This window comes from Oenanthe melanoleuca, chromosome 24 (assembly GCF_029582105.1).
Source record: "Oenanthe melanoleuca isolate GR-GAL-2019-014 chromosome 24, OMel1.0, whole genome shotgun sequence".
NCBI lineage: Eukaryota > Metazoa > Chordata > Aves > Passeriformes > Muscicapidae > Oenanthe > Oenanthe melanoleuca.
This window is the reverse complement of record NC_079357.1, coordinates 612,581-637,400: the sequence shown is the minus strand read 5'-3', so window position 1 is coordinate 637,400 and position 24,820 is coordinate 612,581. Positions and strand designations below refer to the sequence as shown.

At 54.9% G+C, this 24,820-nt stretch overlaps 1 protein-coding gene across 7 annotated transcripts in view; it reads left to right on the top strand.

Moving 5' to 3' along the window:
• Positions 1-19,710: 19,710 nt before the first annotated feature.
• The window catches only part of CADM1 (cell adhesion molecule 1), a 133,091-nt gene continuing 127,981 nt past the window's right edge, over positions 19,711-24,820 (top strand). For 6 of the 7 annotated variants that reach the window (XM_056509560.1, XM_056509558.1, XM_056509554.1 and 3 more), the window contains exon 1: positions 19,711-19,866. In XM_056509560.1, the coding sequence (XP_056365535.1) occupies positions 19,758-19,866 (109 nt within the window). In that variant the 5' untranslated portion in view covers positions 19,711-19,757. The remainder of the gene's footprint in view (positions 19,867-24,820) is intronic. The other variant, XM_056509555.1, reaches the window with a different exon arrangement.

Here is a 24,820-nt window from a genome sequence, read left to right as displayed (position 1 = left end):
AAAAAGAACCACTGTTTTTTTTCTTTCATGTTACCTGCAAATGAGGAGTGCTGCTCTCCTAAACTCAGCATTATTCCGACCATTCCAAACCCCAGTTCCCCTCTCCCTGAGCTAATAAGGAATTTTGAGGAGGTTCATGACTTTGTTTATACCAGGCCTAGAAAATGCTTTTCCTCTCCCCGCCTCTCTTGCTAAAGTGTTTTCTGAGGTTTATTTGTAAGCCTGTAAAAACAGAGTAAACAGCTTTAATTTAATTTACAAACCTGCTGTAAGAAACTGTATCTGCAAATGGGAATTCCACCAGTGCCTGCTGAGTGAAGAAATGTCTGGATGCTCCAATATTTTCTGGAAATTTTTTTCCTTTCTGCTCCGCTTCCTGAGGAAGAAACTTTTTCCTCACCTTCTTGAGACTCCAGGAGCTTTGCTTGTGGGATGCTCTGAGCACAGGTCAGATAATTTGTGCCCAAGGTGACAAATTCCCTCCTAGCCCGAGGAGGGAAGGCAGTGAGCTGATCCAGTGCTGGCCCAGTTTGAGGTGCCAGAGCCCCAGAGGGCATCTCCCACCTTCCACCCACCTGCGCTGTAGAACACGTCATTTCCATATTTTCTCACAACTCTTGGAGTCTTCCTGGTTTCAGGAGAGTACTTGGCAGGCAGGCTCTGGTGCCTGGCTCCTTCTGCAAGCAGCATCTCTGAGACACGCAGGGTTTTATGAATGGGAACGTTGGTGGCATATGGGAAGCAGTGCCGAACCCAAAATGAACGTGAGAAAAGAGGGAGAGGGTGTAAGCTGGCTCTGAACTCGGGGTGGCTGGAATGAGCCACATTCCCTGCTCCTTGGCACCCAAGCTTTTGAGAAGGCAAGGCTGAGGAAGAACCTGCACCTTTCCCTGTGCCCATCTCCAGTTCTGCCCCATCCACCTCCCTTCCCTGCCACCCCCGTGACTCTGGGGAACCTGCTCATCTCCACGGAGCTCTGCAACAGAGCATGGCTGGGAGCCCCGGAGCAGGATGGGTGGGAAGGCAGCAGAGCTGGCAGCCGGGGCACATTAGCCAAGATAAATGCTCGATAAATGAGGCACTGACGCAGGAATTTGCTGTGCCCTGTTTTGCCCCCGTAGCTGGGGCTTGCTCTCTTCCCAGTCCACCCAGTGCAGGGCCCGTGCTGGTGTTGGAATACTGACCCATGTTTTCTGCTCCACCTTTGGTGTCCCAGGTGTACTGGTCCAGGTTTGCTGACCCCCACCCCTGCCTCTACCTGCTCTGAGCTCCCCATTCCGAGATTTCCTGTCTACGATCTCGTATTTCACCTCGATTTGTGAGGAGGTTCCCCCACGCACCTCTCCCACCCACTGCTGCCTCTGACAGCTTATTTAGAGGGGGCTGGTGCCCAGGGGTAGAATTTGCAAACAAGTAACTTTCACTTGACACGACAGTGCGGAACAGGCTGCGACAAGGCGCTGCCTGACGTGACAGTGACAGCAGCAGTTTTGTGCTCATTAGTTTTCTCAACATAAAGACTCCAGCTCTGCCCAGCCTCACTACGTGCCACCAGAACAGACTCCTCCAGCTCCCTCCTGGCTGCTGTGCAGGTGCTGTGACTGGCTGGGGCTGTGGGGGCTCCTTCCTCTCCCCAGAGCCGCTCTGTGGTGCTGAGCTCCAGAATATGTACTGCCTGCTTGTCTCTGCACCCACAGAACCTTCTGCCCTGGCTGTGCAGTCAGGACACTCACTGGGATGAATCCACCTCTGGTGGAAGAAGGGAAGGCATGAAGCCTCTGGTGCTCAGTGCACAGCTCAGAGTTACAGCACATATTGTTATCTGTCACAGCAATTCTGCATTCATTTTCCTGTCTTTTAATCTGAGGTATTTGCAGCTGCCACAAGTTGTCTTCTGCAGTGTGATCTCCATTGCCTTGTTATGATGGGAGTGTGGGGGCTGGCAGGGGAAGAGGAGGAGTGAATCCTCCCAGCCTTGGAACTGCACTGCAGGCTGGGATTCGTGATGGGAGTGCAGAGGCTGAGCTCCCTGGGTCTGTGGAGGGCTGAGTGGGGATGGAGAGACACCCCAATTTCATAATTTAATAATTCATCTCCTGGACAGTCTGACAATGCATCTGCCCATTTAGGACTGCTTGCCTGATGGAAAATCCATTAATCCTGTGACTTCAATCCTTGGGGGATGGAGAAACTCCTTCTCCACCCTTCCCCTTTCCCAAAATGCACCAACCAAATGCCTCAGGGGCAAATGCTGAAGGTGCTGAGCCCAAACCCAGCTCCCCCAGAGCACCTGCTGATGACACCTCTCCTGCTGGGGTGCAACTGGGCTCCCATTTTTCCTAATTAGTCATGATGTCTTGCCCATCACAGGAATAAATAGCAAGCTTTCCCTGAGGGTGTGAGATGAGAAGCACTATTTATCGTTGCTCTCAGAGGAAGCTGACAACATGACAGGTGAAATATCAGGAATAATTAAGAAAAATAAGGGCTTTATGTACTTTATTGCATCACCAGCAGGGATGTTTTGCCAGCCACTTGTGCATTCTTGTGTGTGCCCCCATCCTTTTCTGGGCTGTGCTCCTGTGATTGTGCAGCGCTTTGTGGCCAGGGTTCAGCCACTGCTGGCCATCCCCAGGCTGCCCAGGGCTCCCGTTCCAGTGGAGCACTGGCACCAGGTTCACCCTGCACTCAGGGTTCCAGCCCTGAGGCATGCAGAAGCTGGGTCACAAATGTGTCTTTTACAACTCCTGTTTTCCAGTGAGTTCTTTATCCAGGAGAGAGAAAGAAAAAACTCCAGACATCTGTGTGACTTGGGGATTTGAAGTTTTTTTCCTGAATTGTTTGCCTCAAAGTGGCTGAGCCCCTTGGGGATGTGCTGTGCCAGGGCTGCAGCCAGGCTCATCCTCTGCCTGGGGTGAGGAGAACACACTTTGTGTGCCAGGGAAGAAGATACAGGTTGTGTATTAGGAAAGTTTTTCATGGGAAGAGTGATAAAGTACTGGAATGGTCTGCCCAGGGAGGTGGTGGAGTCACCATCCCTGGATGTGTTTAAAAAGAACCTGGACGGTGCCATGGTCTAGTTGAGGTATTGGGGCTGGCTTGGAATGGATGGTCTTGAAGGTCTCTTCCAACCTGGTGATTCCGTGATTCTCTGAGTTCTTCGAGTGTGGAGCTTGATAACAGAAATGCACAGGGGAAGGGGAGCAGGTCTGGCTGCCTGGTGCTCCAGCAGAGCATCAGACTTGCCCTGGGGAGTTCCTGGGTGTGTTCCTGGTGGTGGGGTCGTAGTCTCTTTGGGAATTCAGTCCCAGCTGCGTCCTGCCAGTATTGAGATGTGTTTGATTATGAGGCTGGACAGCTGGGAAGCTCAGGAAGTGTATCTCCCCAAACAATGTGGAAATCTGATTACAGCAAGTGTCACTGGGCATCACTTAACTCTTCCTCTGCAGCCCCAGTCTCTCCTGACAGCCAGAACAGATCTCTCCATGCATACTACAAAGGAATAAAAAGCCCAGTCACAAGCATTTAAAATTGCTCCTGTTTCAGCTTTGCTGGTCACATCTCAGGGTGCTTTCAGGGTCACCCAGCCCACCCTGAGCCTCATTAGGGCCGTGCAGCCACATTCTCAGGCATGGGCAGTGAATTGTGTCTGGTTTTTGGCACTTGGGAAAGGAGCAATTGTGTGCCACAGCCCTCGTCCCTCTGGCCATGTGCTCCCAGAGCTCGCTGGCTTGTGAAAGGGACCTTTTGTCAGGGAGTAGAAATCCAGCAGCAAACAACTCTCAAATTGGGAAACACTGCTCTTGGGGCACTTATATTTAGCTCTCTTGCAGCACTGTCCCTTCAATTTATCCTTGTGCTTTTGTCCCTTCAACCACGGGCACCACGGTCTGAAAGAGAAAGATGCCAGCGAGGAGCAGCAGCTGCTTCTTGCAGAGGTGAAGGTATTTTTATCACAATGCCTGAGAAAAACGAGCTTGTTTCCTCCACCCTTCAGTCCAAATCAGCCTGTGAAGAGGCTCTAGAGGAAAGAGAAGCCCATGCTTGTCTCTCCACAAAAGCATCATGGAGACAAAGCCGCATACAAAGGCTAGAGAGGTGAGGGGGAGACACAGCAGGGCTTTGTCCCAGCTCGGTGCCTGCTGCGGCTGAGAAGCCAAGGTGCTGCCAGGGAGGCAGGAGACTTGTGGATATTAATTTAAAACAGGCAGGGTGGCCAGGATCCCAGCCCAGGCAGAGAAGAGGGTGAGGGCTGAGTCACAGCCAGCCAGGTCCCTGTCAAACTGAGCCTGCTTTTTGTTCTTTTAAATATTTATGGGGCCCTGTAGCACCTTGTATTGTGGGCTGCATTCCCTGAGGCTTTGGAATCAGATAAAATGTCCAGAGCAGGGTTTGCATCTCTGTGATGCCTGCAGTGAGGGGTGGTCACTCCCTGAGGGGCCCCCCAGCCCCCTGGGCACCTGGGGCTCCACCAGGTCCTCTTCACTGAGCCACACCAAGCTCTGCCCACTGCTCACCAGCCCTGCCGAGGATAAGCTTTTCCCCCACCCCTCCCCTATCTGTAAAACATTTGTTTTCTTTATCAGTAGCTGGCTGGGATCAAGTCCAAGAAGTCTGGAGTTCAGCTCTGCGACCCCTCCACTCACCAGGCAAATCAGCAGTGATAAGATCTGGACCTCTGAAGCCAATTGGAATTTAATACAGCTTAAATTGTAAACATCCAATAGTGGCAAAGGAAATATGATCAAAGCCATTGATTTTTTGTAGTGACAGTGTCTTTTTGACTAATTCCCAATAACTAGAAAATTGAAACCAGTTTGCAGATATTAGAAGCCTAACTGGTCAAGTAAATAATTAGCAACCTACTCATTTAAGCTCTGAGTATGAATACACCACTGAAGTCCTTACTTTCAAGAAAAATTCTAAAAGATGCTGAACATCTTAAAGTAAAATGAGGATAAAAATCACTCCAGGCATGTCCTGGCTTGGTGTTATGTCTACTCCTCTCCCTGTCCCCCTCTCTGTCTGCATGGAGCTGCCTGCCACAGTTGCCGTTCCTCCCCCATCCTGGCTTGCTACTGCTGGCTTGCTGCTTCCCGCTCCTGGCTTCCTCCTGCTGTCTTTTTTTTTTTTTTCCCCCCTTCTTCCCCTCATCTCAAAAATCTCTATCAGCTCCAGATGGAGACCTAAACATCAGAGACTGCCTCTGGAGTCTCCCGAAGAAACTTTTCACCTTTCCCAGGAGCGACTGTCTGAGCTTGTCCAACCTCACTCATTGTGGTGAAAACTTTTTTTCGTCATCTGGGGATCGTTCTTTCCTGGCGCTGAGAAGTGTTTTGCTTGTGTGTGTTAATAAATGGGTTTTTTCCGCTTTTCCCCGAGGAAAATTGAGCTCAATGGCAGGAGGAATCATGGGGGGTTCCTTTGGAGATTTTCCCCCTATTTTGTCCTAAACTTGGACAAATAAATTTGGCAGCCTGTAGAGAAGAAAGTGGAAAAAACCCTATTAATGAACACAATAAAAACACTTTGCAGCACCAGGAAAGAACAATCCTTAGATGACAAAAAATGTTTTCACCAATGTTAGCGAGGATGCAGGAGCTGAGACAGTCACTGCTGGGAAAGGTGAAAAGCTTCTCAGGCAGACTCCAGAGGCAGTCTCTGATGATCGGTCCCCATCCGGAGTTGGTAGAGATCTTTGAGATGAGGGGAAGAAGGGGGGAAAAAAAAAAAACCATCAGGAGGAAGCCAGCAGTAGTAAGCACCAAGCCAACAGCAGCCAAGCACCAAGCCAGGACAGGGGAGGAGTGGCAATGGCAGAAGACAGCTCCGTTCAGACAGTGAGGGGGACAGGGAGAGGAGTAGACATTAACATCAACCTAGGACAAGGCAGCAGAAGATAGATTTCTGCTGGGAGAACAGAATGCTTACTGTCAAGAACAAACAGCTTTTCCCAAACTGCATCAACACAGCACTGCTCATTTTCCATTGTGCTCCCTGCACTTCGGGCCCTTGGATTAATGCTGGACCTGGCCTGGCACAGGATTCCAGGGCAGGGCTGAGATGCTGCTGGCAGCAGTCACACATCCAGGCTGTGTTTGACCCTCTGGTGTGCCAGGGGCAAGGGGCAGCACGAAGCTGGGGTGACCAGAGCCTGAAGTTTTGAGTGCCCTGGGCAAATCATGTTTGACCATTTCCATGGAACTTTTCCCTATTTCTATTTCCATGGAATGTCTTCGTAGCTGAGTGTGTTTGATCCAGGCTGTCTGTGGTGCCTTAACAGAGGGGAATTTTAGAGCCCAGGTGACTCCTTTTTCTATCTGCAAAGGCCAAAGTACACCTGGGAATGTTTCAAGAAACAAGCAATTTGTTCATGCTCCTGCCTGTGCAGAGTGTGGCACATCTTGCTCTGTTCTTCTCTTTGGAGGAAAATATCCAACCTGGAAACAGGAGGCACAGGGAATCCTGCGGGTTTGTGGAATTCCTTGTGGAAGGCTCTGTGGTACTGCACCTCAGGCAGATGGCAGAATTTATTGTTGTGAATGTTATGGGCTGGAGGGCACGAAAGTGAGGTTTCTGGTTTCCCCACCAGACAAAACAGCTGCCTGACTGCCAGCCCTGCAAAGGAGCGGTTCAGAGCCGTGCCTCCCTGCCAGGCATGTTTGGTGGGATGTTTGCCAGCCCCCTTTGGAGACAACATTCAGGTTTGTCTGGATCTCCACGTGAGCTCAGGTGTCAGCATTTCAGGTGGATGTCTCCATTCCAAGCGCAGAAATGGGCTGGCCAAAAGATCAGGATGCAGTAGAGAACAGAGCCGCTGCCACCCAGGGCACGGAGGCACCGATTATTGCTGGTGCCAGGCCCGGGCTCACAGGGCATGTCCTCAAACAGCCACGCTCTTCCCCGGCTCTTCAGGCAGCAATGAAAAGCCTTTCATGTTCTGCAGGGGCGGAGAGCACAATTTAAGCTGACCTGGCTACGGCTGGGATTCGAAAGGTCACTTTTGAGTACAGTGCTATCTGAGCCCATTGATTTAAAAAATTTAAAAAAATAAAAAAAGAGCCCCAGCAGTGTATGGAGGGAGCAAGCGAGGGAGAGGAAGCAAAAAATAGTTCTGGCAACATGCATTGTTTAAATGTAACAAAGAGGTACTGAAAGGCTCCCTGCTCACTGCTGTCAATAGCCACAGCCAGAGCAGGGTTGTATGGCTGCCCCGACCAAGAGCCCCTGCCCAGAACCTGGTGGGGGCTGCAGAGGGGATTGGGGAGGATTGGGAGAGTGGTTTTTCCTGAGACCTGGAAAGGGGCTCAGTTGGAGAAAAGGAAACTTGGGGGAAATTCTGGCTCTGCATAAAAAGGGGGAAGCCAAAGGGATTTGGGATTTCTCCCAGCAACAGGGACAGGAGAAGAGGGAATGGCCTCAGGCTGGGCACCACCATGAATTTCCCCATGGAAACTGAAATAAACGGGCCAGGAGACCTGATGTGGTGGAGACAAACAACTGCCAATGGGAAGAATGTAAGGGAATGATTATTGGTGAAGGACTAGGAATTGAGCTTGTAAAGGGGGATTCTGTAGTGGAGGAAATTTGTGGGGGAACCTAAGGGAGGAAATGGGGGTGTAAGTAAGGGATTTGAGTTTGGGGCAGGAGTACCAGGAGGAGGTGGTGAGGGAAGGACATCGGATGGTTTGCAAAGGAGGGGCACTAGGGGCTCAACAGAAGATAAAGGAATACAGGCAGTAAGGGCGCAAGTAAGGTACCTGATAAAGGTACTTGGGGTACTGCTTGGTAAACAGGAAGGAGAGGAGGTAAGTGATCAAGAGGATCCCATGTATTCTTAACTCTTTCCTCCTTTCTGATCTTTTTGTTCTTGCAACTTACTTATTTTCACAGGTTGACCATCTGTGGCATTTCTTTGCCAACAGGCCACATAAGTTGTCCTATATCTGCATACTCACAGATTCTTAAATATTTATTTAATTATGAACACGTCCAAGGATCTTGTGTTCCATACCAAGGCCACTCCCCATGTAAGACTAACTTAGGCCATATTTCTATGCAGTAGTGTATAATTTGATCTTGTCTAGGCTTTCTGCGGCCTCCCATTGATCTTGCATCTGAACCAGGGACGTATCAGTGGGGATATTTTTCATCTTTTCAGTTTTTTTCTTGATTTTTCTGTTCTTACTCATACACTTTCCCATTGTCACTGTTACTAAAACTATATAGTCCTCCTACTTAAAAAAATTACACATAGGCAACACAACGCCTATGATAGGGCTTGTAATTCTTACATGTCCTTGAGATTAGGTCACAATGGAGGTTGCAGTCACACCTTGCTCCTCCCTACACCCGTTTTGCATGCCGCACAGACCTAGCCCAGGCCTCCGCACACTCGGAGGGGGGGTCCTCTCTGCCCCCAGGAGACGCCTCAAACACTCACCAGGTCTTACTAGACCTCTGTCGCTTCCCCCTGTTCCTGGCCGGCCCCCTCGCGGGAGTCCGGAACCGCAGTACTAAGGGGTCCACACTCGCTTCGGGAGATCGGATCTGCCGGCCCCCCGTCTCACTCACACAGCACTCGCTCGCCTCCTGAACGCGCCACCGGTCTCTTACCAATCCCAGCGCTCCTCCGCGTCGCAGGTCCCGCGCTGTCCTCTCAGCTCCGGCTCAGCCAGCTGGCCCCCGGAGGGCGGGCTGCAGTCCCCTCCAGGATCCTCTTCGGGTGCAGCCTCTGCCAAACGAGCCCCCAAATTCAAATAAATGGGCCAGGAGACCTGCTCCCTTATAAGGCCTTTATTAGTATAAGGCCTTTATTAGAAATCAGCTGTGGGCAGGGAACCCGAATAGGCGGCACACACCACAGCTGCTCCTGAGAGGAACTACGAAGGAAAAGAAGACGTTCAGTTCCGTCTTCACAGGCACAGCTGGGTCCTTTTTCCTTACGGGTCTTTAGGAGAACAGAAGAGGCTTTCTCGTGTAAGCGGACATCCCTGATGGTAGGGTGCTATAGGTCACAGTGCAGCCCCGGGTGGTGACCTTGCCTTCTTCGTTATATTCCCAGCTGTGAAACGCTAATTTTCAATCTTAGATATTATTTGGGCTCGTTATTTTGGGGGTTTCGGCATTGAGTGGTGTCCCAGCATTCTCTGCGTCTTTCATCTGCATGCACTCCACTGACGTCACTCCTCTCTGTCACAGGCGCCATTTTAGGGAGGCAGCGAGGGCATGAACCCGACGCGAGGGGAAAGGGATATGGGATAACACAATTTGGGCCGAAAACAGAGTGAGGCTAAGAACTTAACATTAACAATTAACATTACAGGCAACCGGAAACATTTATAAAAACATACAACTTTAACCGCTGTAAAACTTTCTCTGGGGAGTGTCCCCGGGAGTTTTTTTATCCACTTGCCCTGCCCGGGATCCCAGTGGGGGCCGCAGCCAAGGCCAGCATGCCCCTCCCTCCCGCGGGAACGGGAATGGGGTCGGGATCGGCATCAGGGACAGGAGGGGAGCGGGAACAGAATCGGGATGGGCTGCAGTCCCGCGGGGACAGGAGCAGGGAGCGGGGACGGGACCAGAGGCAGCAGCTGTCCCGAGGGGACAGGAGCGGGATCGGGATCGGGGGCAGCTGTCCCGAGGGGACAGGATCGGGATCGGGGCAGCTGTCCCCAGGGGACAGGAGCGGGAGCGGGATCGGGGGCAGCTGTCCCGAGGGGACAGGAGCAGGAGCGGGAGCGGGATCGGGGGCAGCTGTCCCGAGGGGACAGGAGCGGGATCGGGACCAGGGGCAGCTGTCCCCAGGGGACAGGAGCGGGATCGGGGCAGCTGTCCCGAGGGGACAGGAGCGGGATCGGGATCGGGTGTTAGCTTGCGTGGGGCGGCTGCTCCGCTCCTGTCTGCGCGGAACGGAAGCCGATCCCGCTTCCCTTCCTGTCCCGAATGCCCATCCCGACCCCATTCCCGTTCCCGCGGGAGGGAGGGGCATGCTGCCCTTGGCCTCGGCCCCCACTGGGATTCCGGGCAGGGCAAGTGGTTTCACGGGGACATTCCCCAGAGAAAGTTTTACGTTTAAAGTTGTATGTTTTTATAAATGTTTCCAGTTGTCTGTTATGTTAATTGTTAAGTTCTTGGCCTCATCCTGTTTTCGGCCCCAATTGTGTTATCCCATATCCCTTTCCCCTCGCGTCGGGTTAATGCTGCTCCCTAAAATGGCGCCTGTGAAGGAGGAGGAGGAGTGACGTCAGTGGAGTGCATGCAGATGAAAGACGCAGAGAATGCTGGGACACCTCCAGAGCTGAAACCACTAAAATAACGAGCCCAAATAACATCTAAGACTGAAAATAGTGTTCCACTGCTGGGAAAATTAACGGAGAAGGCAAGGTCACCATCCGGAGCTGCACCGTGACCTCAATAGCATCCTACCATCAGGACCTCCTCTTACAATAACGGGCTATAATAGTTTTTCTAGGGACTTGTGAAGACGGAAGATACGGCTTTGCCTGTGTAGGCAGACCTGAACAACAAGTTCTGCTGCTCGATGTCGCGTTTCGGGAGCAGCAGCGGTGGGCGCAGCCGTTAAAGGAGCAGTTTCCTTGGTCCGTTTATTTTATCGGGGGCAGCTGTCCCGAGGGGACAGGAGTTGGATCGCGGTTGGGGGCAGCTGTCCCGCGCAGACAGGAGCGGGGTAAAACTTTCTCTGAAGGATTTAGTCATAACAGAAAGGGTGGTCAGAGATTGGAACTGCCCAGGGAGGGTTGGAGTGGCCGTCTCTGGAGGTGCCACTCAGAGCTCTGGGGACAAGGTGGGGATTGGTCACAGCTTGGACTCGATGATCCTGAGGATCTTTTCCAACCTCTGGGATTCCCTGGAAAGGGCACGGAAGGATTGGCAGCTCTCTGCTGGTGGGGAGGGCAGGTGTTCAGACAAACTCAGACGGAGTATGAGGGACCAGCCATGGCAGAATCACTGCCTTGAAAGCATCCGAGGCCAGGAAAGAAACGATTTGCCCTAAAGAGCTCAGCCCACTGTCAGCTGCTTTGTGAGCATTAGTGAATAATAAGGAGCGAGAGCAGCATTAGCCCTGGGTCCATGCAGTCATCTGTCACGTAACAAGGGAAGTATTGGCACACTGTCATGTTTCAAACAGTGCTGATCAATGGGTTTAAAAAAACAAACACTGCAGCCTGGCCCTGCGTGCCCGGGAGTAGCTCTGGCTGGGTGGTGGGGGCTGGCAGTGCCAGGGCAGCTCCTGCCACCCTCCCTCCCTGCAGCTGGGCGGGGCACAGCCCCTCTGCTCTTCCAGGATGCCCACGAGCAGGGAAGGGGGCAGGGGTGGGGAAGAACCAATGTTGCTTTGGTTTCTGTGGGGCTGAACATCAGTCCCCAGCTCAGTGCCCTGTGGAGCAGGGACAGTGACATCTGGAGATGCTCTGGGGTGGTGAGGGGACATCACCCTCCTGCCTGGGCAGGGTGTGGGTGCTGCAGGTGGGAGAAGCTGCACAACTGCCACACTCTGCCTGTCTCTCCATCACTGATGGCACTGCAGCCAGAGATGTTTCTGTGGCCAAGAGGGAAAGGGAGCACTCAAACTTCTGACTCGATTAGACAGCAGGGAAAAGAGGATTTTGCCCTGGCTGGTGGTGAGCAAAGGTGAAGGCTGCATCTCCTGGTCTGGGTGTCCAAGGGGAGAACAATGAAAGAGAGCAGAGGAGGCTCTTCCAGAGAGCTCACACTGACAGGGCTTTGGGAAAGTGCTGTTTTCCTACTGACTCAGAGGGGGAAGGACAAATGGGTTGAGGGATGGGAACCCCTCTGCTCCAGACACAAGCCCAAGGAGACAAGAGCTTTGCACCAGCAGGAAGGCGCTCAGCAGAATCCCCTAATGGATTTATTCCTTCAATTCCCCCCAGCTCTTCCAGGCTTTGGATATAAGCAAGGAAAGCAAGTTTAGGCACAGATTATAAAAGTGATGGATCTACAGAAACAGGAGAGGTTTGAAGGGCTGAAATTTACTGCCAAGCCTGGCCTAGAAATGACCCTCTTCCTCCTCCTCGACATTTTTTGTCTCTTGTGCAGAAAAATGCAGCTGGTCAGTGTGACAAGTGGGAACTGGAGCTTTGTCATTGCTGTGGATGCTGGAACAATGATGTATGGCTGGCCATAGATCATGTTGGGTTTCCGGAGAGCGGCGAAGACGAAGGCATGAGACTAATTCATGATGCATGAACACATTGATCTTCCTGGCTCTGGAAATACAATGTAATGAACCCCCGCTAACAGATCATTTTTGTGCCACTGCACTTCACTAATATCTAATGATTTCACCTTGCTCTGAGATAAAATATAATTGTATGGGAGTTTCAGCTTTGTTCTTTAATACTCGCGTGGAGTTAACGAATTATGTTTTCCTCTGGAGCTGTCGGCAAGTTGAGACAAGCTTACAAAACCCCACAATTACCAGGCTGAGATGCATGTTTAATGTTTAAAACCCCGTGTGTGTGTGTGTGTGTTTATGTGCAGTGGCTCCATGCACTGAGCCTGCTGTGCTGAGCAGGGCAGGAAGGACAGGGAGGATGCTGAGCAGAGGGTGGCTGTGCTCAGGGATTTCTGGGTCTCATCCATCCAGCTCAGGGAATGGCAGGAGCTTTGCAGTTTCTGCTGTTTGCAGCATCTTGCCCGGTGGCCGGCAAGCCCAGCAATCCCATTGGAAAGCACAGCTCTCCTTTTATCTCCCTAAGTCCGTTGGGAGATCAGCCTGCCCCTGTCTGCCCTCCCATAGCCCCAGTCAGGCAAAGTCTTTTGCTTAAGAAGATAAACTTGGGGTCCCTTTGTGAGCACCCCTGTGAGATCTTTGCACTTCACCTCTGGGAAGGTGCACACTGACATTTTCCCTGCTTGTTGTGTGTCTGTGGCAGGTACTGCTGCTCTCCCCACATGCCCACAGCCTTGACTGGTGATGAACAAGGAGGATGCTCCCTGGTGAAGGAGAGGACAGATGAGCACTGAGTCTCCACAGAGTTTCCTTGTTCTGGCTGGAGGGGTTGGTGACCCTGCTGTGTGTCCTGGAGCAGCACCAGGAATGCTCCTGGGCTGGCAGCTCTGGCCAGCAGTGTGCCAGGGCTGGCCACTTCTCCCTGTGACCCTCTGGCAGGGCTTGTCTTGGCCCCTCACCTGTCTGCTGAGACGAGCAGCTCTTCTGGGGCACGAGGGGTAAACTCCTGCTTGCTGCCCAGCTGGTCCCAGCCCTATCTGTGCCTTTGGAGCTCCTGCACCCTGCCAGGAACGAGCCAGGGCACAGATGGGAGCTGAAGGTGAAGATGTTTGTGAATTCTTCAAAGGCAGCCCAGCTGGTACAAAAGGAGTCAGTGGAAACCTAACTGCTCCTGACAGGGAGAGCTGCGGTAATGCTGAACCTCATTTGAAATTCCCTCTAGGCTAAGTAAGGCTCTTCCTTTCATGTGCAGCGCTTGGATCCCTTCGGGGAGACCTTTCCTCTGCACGGCGCTGCTGTTGACAGATGATTAAGATGTGAAGTCTCTGAAATCAGAGGAACGGCCCCAGTTTTGCATTGTGTGCTCAGGTGTTTATTCACATCGCTGAAATCATCTCAGCCTCACTTTTTGGCTCAGGACCTGCTGCCTCTTGCAGGAGTGAAGTGCCAGAAGGAAAAGCAGTTCTTCACTGGGAGCAGTGCAATTGTTTCTCTTGCTGGGTTTGCTGCTGTCCTTAGAGGTCACTTCACCAGGCTCAGGTTGTGCAGATGAGGAGCAGGATGTTTCAGCAGACTCAAACCCTGCACTGTGATTTGGGCAGCCAGTGATTGCTGCCTCTGCACCTCTTGGATGTTTCCAAACCCCAGAGTCAAACAGCACTGCTGGGATGGTGCTGGGTTTTTGGGAATTTAGGTGGGGCAGGCAACACCCATGAGACATCATGTGCTGGGGGAGATAAGGCCTTTGATGGGATCAAAGGGGGGGATTTTTTTTTCTCGCAGCAGCTTATACAAAACAAACAAACAGAAAACCCCAAGTAAATTGGTGTGGTGCCTGTCTGGAGCGTGGGGCTGGGCTGGCAGTGCCAGAGTGTCCCTGGCTGCTCCCAGCAGATGCTGACACTGAAAGCTGGGGTGGGGAGTGGGGCTGAGCCCAGCTCTGCTGTAGGACACAGAGCTCACCAGGGGACTGTGCTGAGCCAGTGTCAGTGGTTCTGGAGCCCTCCTCACACAGGGCTGTGCCTTCCCTGGCATTTATTTTGATGTCTTCCTTCCTCCCCTCCCTGTGATCTCAGTGTCTTGACTTTTCCAGGCACTTTTCTCCTATAAGAATATTAAACACACTTAAAAAACACTTAAATGCTAATGTGAAACCTGAAAAGAGGATGTCAAATGCGGGAGGCACTCTGAAGACATGATGTCTCTGTAGAAGGGTTTGACCCCAGTAATCTAATTTGCTTTACATTTAAAATGATACTTCATTCTCCTATTATAAGGCTCTGTGTCATTGGCTCATAAAGATTACAATTTCTTGTCTTCCAATTGTAATAAATCCCATTCAAGCACCCTCTTGATTTGAAATTTGTCACGACAACATGCAGAGGGCACAGTTCCTGCGTTTTATAGCGCGGGTGCATTAGAGACTCATCTGCAGGAAGGATGATGCAAGAGCATAAAATGATTTGTCCCTTTCCTTTCTCAATTAGATACGTGTTTTAAAAAAACCAACTAAAAATCTGAATTACAGCTTACTCCTTGTTCTCCAGCAGCAAAAAGGCTGGGCTGGCAGGGGAGCCAGGCTGGCTGGATCAGCCCTGCTTTACCTTACACTGGGGAATAATCTGGTTTCTTTAAAACCATCTGAAGATATTTCATCTTGTTTCAGCTGGCTAGGGAGCTTTAACCTTTCTGGTGGTGCTTGTTGGAGAAGAGAGGGAAGTGAGTGTTTGGAGCCTACACCTTACCAGGCACTAAATGCCGCAGCAGCTCCTGGTGCCAAAGGCAAGGCTGGATCTGGGGCAAAAATGAGACTTTTGGGTAAACTCAGGGGTGGAAACAGCCCTGGCCCGTATCAGGGTGGGTCAGAGCAGTGTCTCTCACCCCTGCTTGGTGTGAGCAGAGCTGGAGCCAGCCCTCTCCTCTTTAGAGCTGGGACAGCAACGCATCAGCCATCAGTGCCATGGAAATATTCTTTTTTTGGGGAGGTCTTGAATAAATCCACACAAGAGACTTTGCTCAGGGAGAACTTTTATACTTTTAGTATCTGTTGCTCCTTAGGGTTTGGGTTTTTTTTTTCCTAACAAAGGTTTTAGTTGAGCAAAGAATCCCATCTGTATGGCTTTTTTATTAAAAGATAAAAAGCTGGAGTTCACAGGAGTTAGCATTAAGTCACAGTCCACAGCAATCCGAGGTACTCGCTGGCTGGGGACTCTCTCTGTTTATTTCAAATACCCCTTTATCATCCTGTTGAAAGAGCCCTGTGCTCTGTAAAGCTCAGCCAATTGAAAAAAGAATCAGATAATGAAGACTGATGCTGCACTGATGACAGCCCCTCAGATCTTCAATGGGATTGCTCCAAAATCAAAAGACTTTTGTGTTTTATTGTCACACTCGTTGCTCAAAAATAATTAAATGGAATCTTTTAGCTCTAGAAACAAAAATGAAAATTTAAAAACAGCCCCCCACACCTGCAGGAAAAGGGCTAATGGGATATCCAGTGGGTATTGGGCTGGATTCAGTGTGAATTTGCAGGTTGTGCAGATTCTGTGTGAAAATCTGGTGATTGCAGCAGGTGTACATGTGGCACAGAGGTGACACCAGTGTGACAGGACTGGGCACCAACCCCTAGGGCTGGACACCCCCACATCCCCCTGTCCTTGGCACAGCTCTGAGCTTCAGCTTCTGTTTTACCTCTGGAAACTTTGAACAAATCCGCTGCTCATTGCAGTGGAAGGCAGATAAATAAAATATATTGGGAGCGATTTGTGCTGTAACTAAACCATGAATTTATGGGGGAGAGCGTGGCAACGACAACTTTGTCACAGCTCATGAAAGCCTGGAAATCAGGCTCTGCACTTCCACCTGGTCTTTAAAGAGGCTTTTGGGGACTCCCCAGGCTGGGGACAGTGAGAGGAGATGCTCTGTGGTCCTGCCTGAGGAGGGGACACGGCACACCCAGCAAGAGCCGAGATGTGTTTCAGGCCGGGCATTAAATCCGAAATGCTCTAACTTGATTATTTCTCCTGCAGCCTGCTTTTGACAAAACTTCTCCATCTCAAGAGTTACACAGGATTTCGCCCTGCGCTGCTTTCATGTGAATTGTGTGGCTAAAGTCCCGTGCAGCTCTTTGAGAATTCCCGAGCTTTCCCGAGATGGACAGCTGTTGGATTCCTCCCGACAGAAACTGGGAGGGAACAAACGCTGCTGGGCCAGGGGGGAGAGGTTTGGTCTCAGTCTCTGCTGCACCTTTAATGTGAGGCTGGAAGAGCCACGCAGGAGTGGCAGCTCCTGCTGCACCTGGACGGGTTCTGCAGGATCTCCCTTTTCTAGGGGGAAACTCGGGTGCTTTGGGTTCTTTTTCCCTCCTTACATGGATGTAGGGACGGCACCTTGGCTCCCTTTGTCTGTGAAACCAAGGAAAGGGAACTAATTGATCATTGCTTTTGTCATCCCACCCAAAAACAGCTTCTACCATACATTTTTCAGTAGTGGATGTAATTAGTGTTGGTTATTTGTAGCTAGCCACTCCTTGGGTGATGTTGTGTCCCCCAGGACTGTTCCCAATGGTGGCAGTGGCAGGACTGGTTCCAGTTTGCACCAGGATTGCTCCAATCCCTGGCCCAGTGTGTCGACAGCAGCTGCTGCTCATCAATGGATCTAAGGCTTCATCTGCTTCCAAATGCCACTCCAAGCATGTCCAAGCCACTGTCCTGTGCTGTGTCACAGGGGCATAGAGCACAGATCCCTCTATCCTTCTCCTGCATTTCTGTGTCTGAAACTGTGGGGCTTGGCTCTGTCTCTGGAATGATACCACAGATTGGAATTCTCATTTTTAAGTTCATTTCTGCTCTGATTTAAAGGCTGAATTAACAAACAATGGCTTATTTGGTTTAAAATGCAAAAACACCATCTGGTCTTGGAGATGTGCTAAACCGCAGCGGGGGGAGCCAGAATGACACATGGGAAGGGTCTCCAGGAGTCAGGGTGGGGCTCCCAGGAGAATTCCTGCCACTCCTGACCCATGTCACGGCAAGGAAAGCTGATCTTTGGTGTGGGTATGGCTACAGCTGCAGCTGGTGGCCTGGGGACAGCTCGATTTCAGGGCAGGCAGCACGTCAGCCCACTCAGAGCAGCGTCCTGGGAGCTCTCCTGTGTCACTGGCTCCTCTCCTCACCCTGCTGCAAAGTTCTGGAGTGGCATCCACAGGCATTGCTGGCCCTTGGGTTTTCCCTGGGCCACAGCTTTATGCCTTGCTCCAGAGCTGGCACAGCTTTCCAGCATCCCTGGCACAAGTGAGTCCCAGAAGTGAGAGCCCCCTCGGTCAGCAGGACTCGGGGAGTGACCTCATCCCATAACACCCTCAATTACACCCCGTGCTTGTGGGCAGGTCCATTTTTGTGGTCCTTCATCCCCCAGCCCCTGTGCCCACGCTCCCAGTGCCGCTCCCGGCTCCGTGCTGTCCCTGGCTGCTGGTGATTTGATTTAATGCAGTTTTCAATCACTGCCAACGGGCCTCGCGCTGCAGCAGCATCCCTGCTAAACACTCTGTGACAAATAATCTGAGGCTAAGCTTCCAGGACAGAGGAAATCGCTTTCCTCTTGAAATTAAAGTTGATGCATAATGGAAGGCACTAAGACGTCTCCAGCAGGAACATCGCCAGTTTGAGTCCATCCCAGTCCCTCTCCGTCTGCTGCACGAGACGTGGGAGGTCAGGGAAGTCATTTCCTAGAGTTCAGCATTTCCAATTTGCATTCTATAATCTCCCGGCCATTTACCAGCAGATAATTTGTCATGGTTTGCTTTAGCTGTTGTGATATTGATATTTATTATGCAAATTGTATTTCCTACTACTTATTGTCCTCACCCTCAGAATATTTGAATTATTATAAACCTGTTTAGTTAATAGGGGTTGTCTCTCATTGCTGCCTGAGCCGCAGCGGGTCTCAGTGTGTGATACCGTGCACGGTGTGATGAGGGACAGGCACAGGGATGCCTGGATGTGGGATGGCACAGCAGCCCGTGGAGATGCTCTGCTGTGTTCAGTGGGGCTGGAGACCTCCTGCAGAGGAGGGAATTTGGGGTCCCAGCATAAAACAAGTATTTTCTCACTAGCTGGGGTGAAGCTGGCTTAGTTATGGAATTGTGATGTTATGGTGGCCCGAAATTGATGTTTGGCACGGCTACGGAGCAGACAGGCTCGTCATCATGAGAGACAGAGTGGCACGGGGAGGTGGGGATACAGGGAGGGATGATGCCCCAAACCAAGTCCCAGGCAGCAGCATTTTTGGTTTTCTTGGGTGTGAAACCAGCTTGGTTTCACATTCCAAAGGGTGAAAGCTCTTTCCAGCCCCACAGTGTGACTCAGTGATTGCCCCGGGCGGTTTTAACCTCAAGCTTAGCAGAATCTGGGATGATGAAGTTGAAGTGACAATTCACCTGCCTCAGGTTAACTTGGAATAACCTAATTAATAATGTTGGGAATATTTGACATCCTCTGCATTTGCTCCATTAACGCTTGCACGGGTCCATTGTCAGCGATTCTGTGGCTCCATTCTTGGTGCCGTGGGTGGGGGAAAAGCTCGGACCCCTCCCGGGCGGGATGAACCCCCCGGTGACTCCGTTTGCCGAGTGCTCCGGTACAGCGGAGCTCTCGGGGGAACGGCAGGGGGGCAACTCGGGGGCTTTTCTTCTTCATTTGCTCCGCTCGAGCGCGTTGCGTGGGTGAGAAACCCGCAGCCGAGGCGGGCTGGTTGCCGGGCTGCGTTACCGAGCCCCGGCCGCCCCGGCTCGTGGGCTCCGGGCTCTCCGCTCCCCCGGAGCCGCCAAGGCTCAACACCGCCTCCAGCGGCGCGGGGCACCGGCACCGGGAACCGGGAACCGCCACCGGGAACCGGCACCGGCACGGGGAAACGGGCACGGGAGAACCGGCACCGGGGCACCGGCACCGGCACGAGGAAGCTGACACCGCCACGGGGAAACTGGCACCGGGGAACCGGCATGGGGGCACCGGCACCGGCACGGGGAACCGGCTCGGGGAACCGGCACAGGGGAACCAGCACCGGCACGGGGAACCGGCAGCGGCGTGCTGGGGCGGGCGGCACGGTGCTCGGGGACAGAGAGGGGACACGGAGACACGATGCTGATGGCGGGGATGCTCCGGGGGATGATCCCGGGCCGGACAGCGCTGGCGGGGCAGCACGGTGCGATGAAGGAAGGAAGGAAGGAAGGATGAAGGAAGGATGCTGGGGCGGTACCCCAGGGTGGGAGGAGGATGCTCCGGGTTGCAGGAGGCGGACACACGGCCCGGCAAAAGGCGGTCGGGGTGTGAGCGGCGGCTCGGGCGCGGGGCAGGGCCCGGCACGGCCCGGCACGGCCCGGCACAGCGCGGCACGGCTCTGCCGGGGGTCGGGCCCGCTGGCCGATCCCGCGCGGGGCGGGCGCGGGGCGGGCCCCGTGTCCCGTGTCCCGTGTCCCCGCCCCGTGACGCGCCATCTCCCGCGGGCGGCGCGCGGCGGCGGCAGAGCGAGGCAGGTGCCGGCGATGGCGGGTCGCGCCCAGCCCAGCGGCCCCGCGGGCAGCGGCGGCGGCGCCCCGGGGCTCCTCCCGCTGCTGCTGCTGCTCCTGTCCGCCGCCGCCATCATCCCCCGAGGTACGAGCGACGCGGCCCCGCGCACGGCCGGTAGCCGGGCGGGCGGCGCGGGGAGGGGCGGTTCGCGCTCGGGGATGGCGGCGGCGCTCGTGTTTGCCCCCCGATACGGTTGCGGCGGGTCCCACCCGGTCTCGGTGGCCCCGGGCCGTGCCCGCAGCGGGCGGTGGTCCCGGGGAAGCGCCCCGAGCGGCGGGAGCGGCGGGCGGGCTCAGCCGCGCGTGGCGGCGCGGCGCGGGCAGCCGCTGCCGGTTTCCATGGGAGCGGCTTCTCCCGCTGCCCGGGGGGTCATCAGCGGCCCCGCAATTAAAAACTAATTGCTTTGCGCGCCCCCTCCATCCCCCCATCTCCGCCCCCCCCCCCCCCCCGGTGTTTGCGGCGGCGCTGGGATGCTGCACCCCTGCGGGAGCGGGGAACCTGTTGGAATCTGAGTGGAACTTGCGCGACGCTTCGCTCTCCCTCTGTCTCTTTCCCTCTGTCTCTTTCCCTCTGTCTCTTTCCCTCTGTCTCTTTCCCTGTTCCTCCCTTCCCTCTCTCTCTCCTCCCTCTCCTCTCTCCCGCGGTGCTCCTGCCGCAGCCGCGCCCCCCGCCCAGCCGGGCGCGCTCGGGGCGCTCGCCGGCCTCGGTCGCTGCGGCTGGAGCGGGCGCTAATGAATGAAATGAGGCTGACGAGGCTCCCCGAGCGGGGCCGGTTGGGTGCTCTCCGCGGCAGCCTCGGGGTGCGGTGTCCCCGATGCCTTGGGCGAGCCCCTCACCCGGGCTGGCATCGCTCCCCGCCGAGCCCGGAGCCGCAGCGGCGACCTGCGCTCGTGTGCGCTGGCTCCGGTTCGAGCATCCCCCGTTAACGCCGTTCGCGTTTCCAGTATGTCCGAGGGGCGGCGCGGGGCCGCACGGCCGCAGGAGCGGCTGTTGTGTCCGGGATGTTTGGGAAGAACAAGAGGCCATTGAGCGATCTGTTGAATCCCGCTCGTAGGAAAGGGGGGACGAAGGGGCCGCCAGCGCGGCGAACAAAGAGCTTTATTCACAGGCTGTGTACATGTCCATGCCTTCCCCGCTCTTCCCGGGCGGCCTTTTTGGTGGGGTGGTGGTGGGGGGAGAGCGGCGGGGTCGTTTTCTGCTTGTTCTGCCGGCGAGCGGGGCCGGGGCTGGTGCCTCCCGCCGGCTCCGGCAAGGGCTGCGCTTCGCGAGGGGCGGCTCTGCCCCGGTGCGGGCTCTGCCCCGGTACCGGCTCCGTTCTGATACTGGCACTGCCCCGCTACCGGCTCTGCTCCGGTGCGGGCTCTGCCCCGGTACCGGCTCTACCCCGGTGCGGGCTCTGCCCGGTACCGGCTCCGTTCTGATACTGGCACTGCCCCGCTACCGGCTCTGCCCCGGTGCGGGCTCTGCCCCGGTACCGGCTCTACCCCGGTGCGGGCTCTGCCCCGGTACCGCCTCTACCCCGGTGCGGGCTCTGCCCCGGTACCGCCTCTACCCCGGTGCGGGCTCTGCCCGGTACCGGCTCCGTTCTGATACTGGCACTGCCCCGCTACCGGCTCTGCTCTGGTGCGGGCTCTGCCCCGGTACCGGCTCTGCCCCGGTGCCGGCTCGTTCCGATACCGGCACTGCCCCGGTGCCGGCTCTGCTCAGCCCCGGGGCCGTGCCGGGGAGCCGGAGCGAAGGGAAGGAGCCAGCGCGGCGTCTCTGTGCGCTGCGAGCCGGGAAAGGCTCCGCTCCGGAGAAGGGTTCCTCTCCTCTCCGCTCCGCTCCGGCTCCCCGCGCCCCGGGCTCTGCCTGTTGTAGCTGTGTTGAAGCTTCTCAAATGTCTCGTCACAAGGCGCTGTTTGTGTGTTTGGTGCTTTTCACTGCCTGCTGCGTCTCCTGCCGATGTCACCTGGGGACCCCGGTACTGAGAGACGCCCGGGTTGGAAATGCGAGCCCGGCCGCGTTCATCCTTTGTTTTGCTGTCTTGCTTACCTCAGATTCTCTAAGAGCAGTTTTTAACTGGAGGCCGGAGTGATCCCCCGGCAGGCTCAGGCTGTTCACCGCTGCCCAGCCGACGGGTGGAACTGTGATTTGGGATCGCAGAGCTGCTGAAGGGAAGCAAAAGCAGGGCTGGATGCTGGCTGCAGTGGCTGTGCCTGACCCGTGCACCGGGGTCGAAACACCGCGCGGCGTGAGCTGAGCTTGTGGTAAGACAGGTGTTGTGTGGTTGTGAGATAAATGGGCAGAGCCGTGTTGTGAATCGCAGGATAAAATCCCAGACTGTCTGCATTTCGGCGAAATTTCCTTACAGTTGAGGACCTTTATTTCCATTTTCCCCCCGTTCTCCCCCTTTTCCAAGCTGACAGTGTTAGCATCAGTGTTCTGCGAAGGGAGGATTCGTGTGAGGCAGCAGTGTCAGCGCAGAGCTCAGAGCGCTGTCGTGGCTCCCGCACGGCTGCCACCCGAGGCACAGCAGTGCCAGCGCTGTCACCGCCGTGGTGGCAGCCCGTGATGCGGAGCCAGGCTGGGGGTTCTGCTGCCTCCTTCACAGAGGCTATTGAGCAGCAGTAGGCAGCAGTGAGAGCGGTGTGAGCTGAGCCTGGGATGAGCCTGTGTGCTGGGCTGGATCCGTGTTTCTGTGGTTCCTCTCCAGCTGCTCGCCGTGCTGTGCGTTACCGGAGCTCCCCATGCCCTGTGCAGCAGGGCCGGGCTGAGGAGAGCTCTCAGGAGCTCAGAGTGTGGCTGTGCTGGCACTTCAAGGACAGCAGCTTCCCAGCAGAACCGCGGGAGGTGTTTGGAGACGGCGCTGGGATGGAGCTGTGACCTGGCTGTGGCTCGGGGCTGCGAGGAGCGGCCAGGGCTGGTTGTGGCCGTGCCCTCCGTGTGTGCCGGCACCAAACGGGTCTGGGAGAGCCCCGAGAGGGCAGCGAGCGCTCCTGGCTGAGCCAGGCTCCTCTGTAAACACAGAGTGAGTTTCCAAGGAGCCTTTGTATGCGAGTGAGGCGAGTCTGCTCGTCGCTGGCCTTCAAGCAGCACGCGCTGCGTTCTGCATGCGACTCAAACACCGGCGGGGAAGGGGCTGGGAATAAAGTGATCCATCTGGGCTGCAGCTTGGGCTCATTTGTCTTGCGTGTAGGCAGTTGAGCCCAGGTTTATAAGCACGACAATCTGGTTTGAAACCTCTGCCAAGGAGGCTCCTGAGGATGGGAAGGCGAGGAGATGGCTCTGCTCTGCACTGAGGAGGGGGCGGCTGCCAGCACCTGCTGCAGGGTGGACACTGCCGGGATGGACATGGCCAAGATGGACGTCCCAGGGTGGACACTGTTGGGATGGACATGGCCAGGATAGACACGGCCAGGATGGACGTCCCAGGGTGGACACTGTTGGGTTGGACACTGCTGGGATGGACATGGCCAGGATGGACACGGCCAGGATGGACACTGCTGGGATGAATGTCCCAGGGTGGACGCTGTTGGGATGGACACAACCAGGATGGACATGACCAGGATGGACACTGCTGGGATGGATGTCCCAGGGTGAACGCTGTTGGGATCGGCGCTGCAGGATGGGCACTGCCAGGATGGACCACTGCCGGGATGGACACTGCCGGGATGGGCAGTGCTGGGATGGGCAGTGCTGGGCTGGACACGGCCAGGAGGGACACGGCCAGGAGGGACAGCCAGGATGAGCACTGCTTGGGATGGACACAGCTGGGATGGCCACTGCCGGGATGAACAGTCAGGATGGACACTACCAGGATGGACAGCCAGGATGGGCACTGCCAGGATGGACACTCCCCAGATGGACACTGCCAGGATGGGCACTTCAAGGATGGACAGTCAGGATGGACACTACCAGGATGGACAGCCAGGATGGACAGCCAGGATGGGCACTGCCAGGATGGGCAGTGCCAGGATGGACAGCCGGGATGGGCACTGCCAGGATGGACACTACCTGGATGGGCACTGCTAGGATGGACACTCCCCGGATGGACACTGCCAGGATGGGCGCTGCCGGGACGGACAGTCAGGATGGGCACTGCCAGGATGGACAGTCAGGATGGGCACTTCCAGGATGGACAGCCGGGATGGGCACTGCCAGGATCCCCCTGGCACAGTGCTGCTTCTGGTGCAGCGGTGGCTGCAGTGGCAGGAGGCCGGAGCAGCGGCGGCCCCGGGGACCCCCGGCCCTTGTGCTGATGCTGCGCTGCCGCCGCCTTTGTTTGCCTTGCGCTGTCTCTCCTGGTGTGTAAATAAAGGAGGCTTTGTAATCCAGCAGCGCTGGCTCGCAGCCGCGCCTGGCGAGCCCTCCCCCGGCCCTGCCAGCGCTTGGGGCCGTGTCCTGCCACCGTGTCCGTGCCATGGGTCAGCTCTCTGCCCTATTGCCGGCTGCAAAGTGGGTCAGCTCCTTAACCCTGTGTCTGCCTGAGGCCACCCGGGGTAAAACCTGTGCTCCAGCCTGGATACACCTTCTGTTTGAATGGACCGTCCAAGCACTGCTCAGAACACATTTCCTCATAAACGGCAAACCCGCCTTCCTGCGTGTAGGCAGAGTTTTCTGGATGTTTCTCTTGAACGGCTGTTTTTCTAGGGATTGTTGTCAGACTTTGTATAGGGGTTTTGGCAACCTGTTCCTCCTCTGGGTTGTGGTAGCACTTGGTGGTGGTTCTGTCAGGAAAGCAGGGATCCCCCCTGTATCCCAGCATTTCGGCTCCTGTCTGCAGTTCCTGGTCTGAGCAGGCTCCAGGAGCAGAGCGTGAGCCTGCAGCCTTCCCTGGAGCTGAGCCAGGAAGTGAATGCTTGACACAGTGCTTTGAGAGCACAAGCAAAGCTGGACACGCAGCCAGTGTCTGCTGAGAAATTGGATGCTGCATGTTAAAAAAGAAAAAAAAGTTGTGCTTGTTCCTCGGGGGGACATGGTGAGGTGCAAACCCACCGGCACCAAATGAAAGGACAGCGTGGAATCCTGCCGTGAAGGAGAGACCCTAGGTGGAATG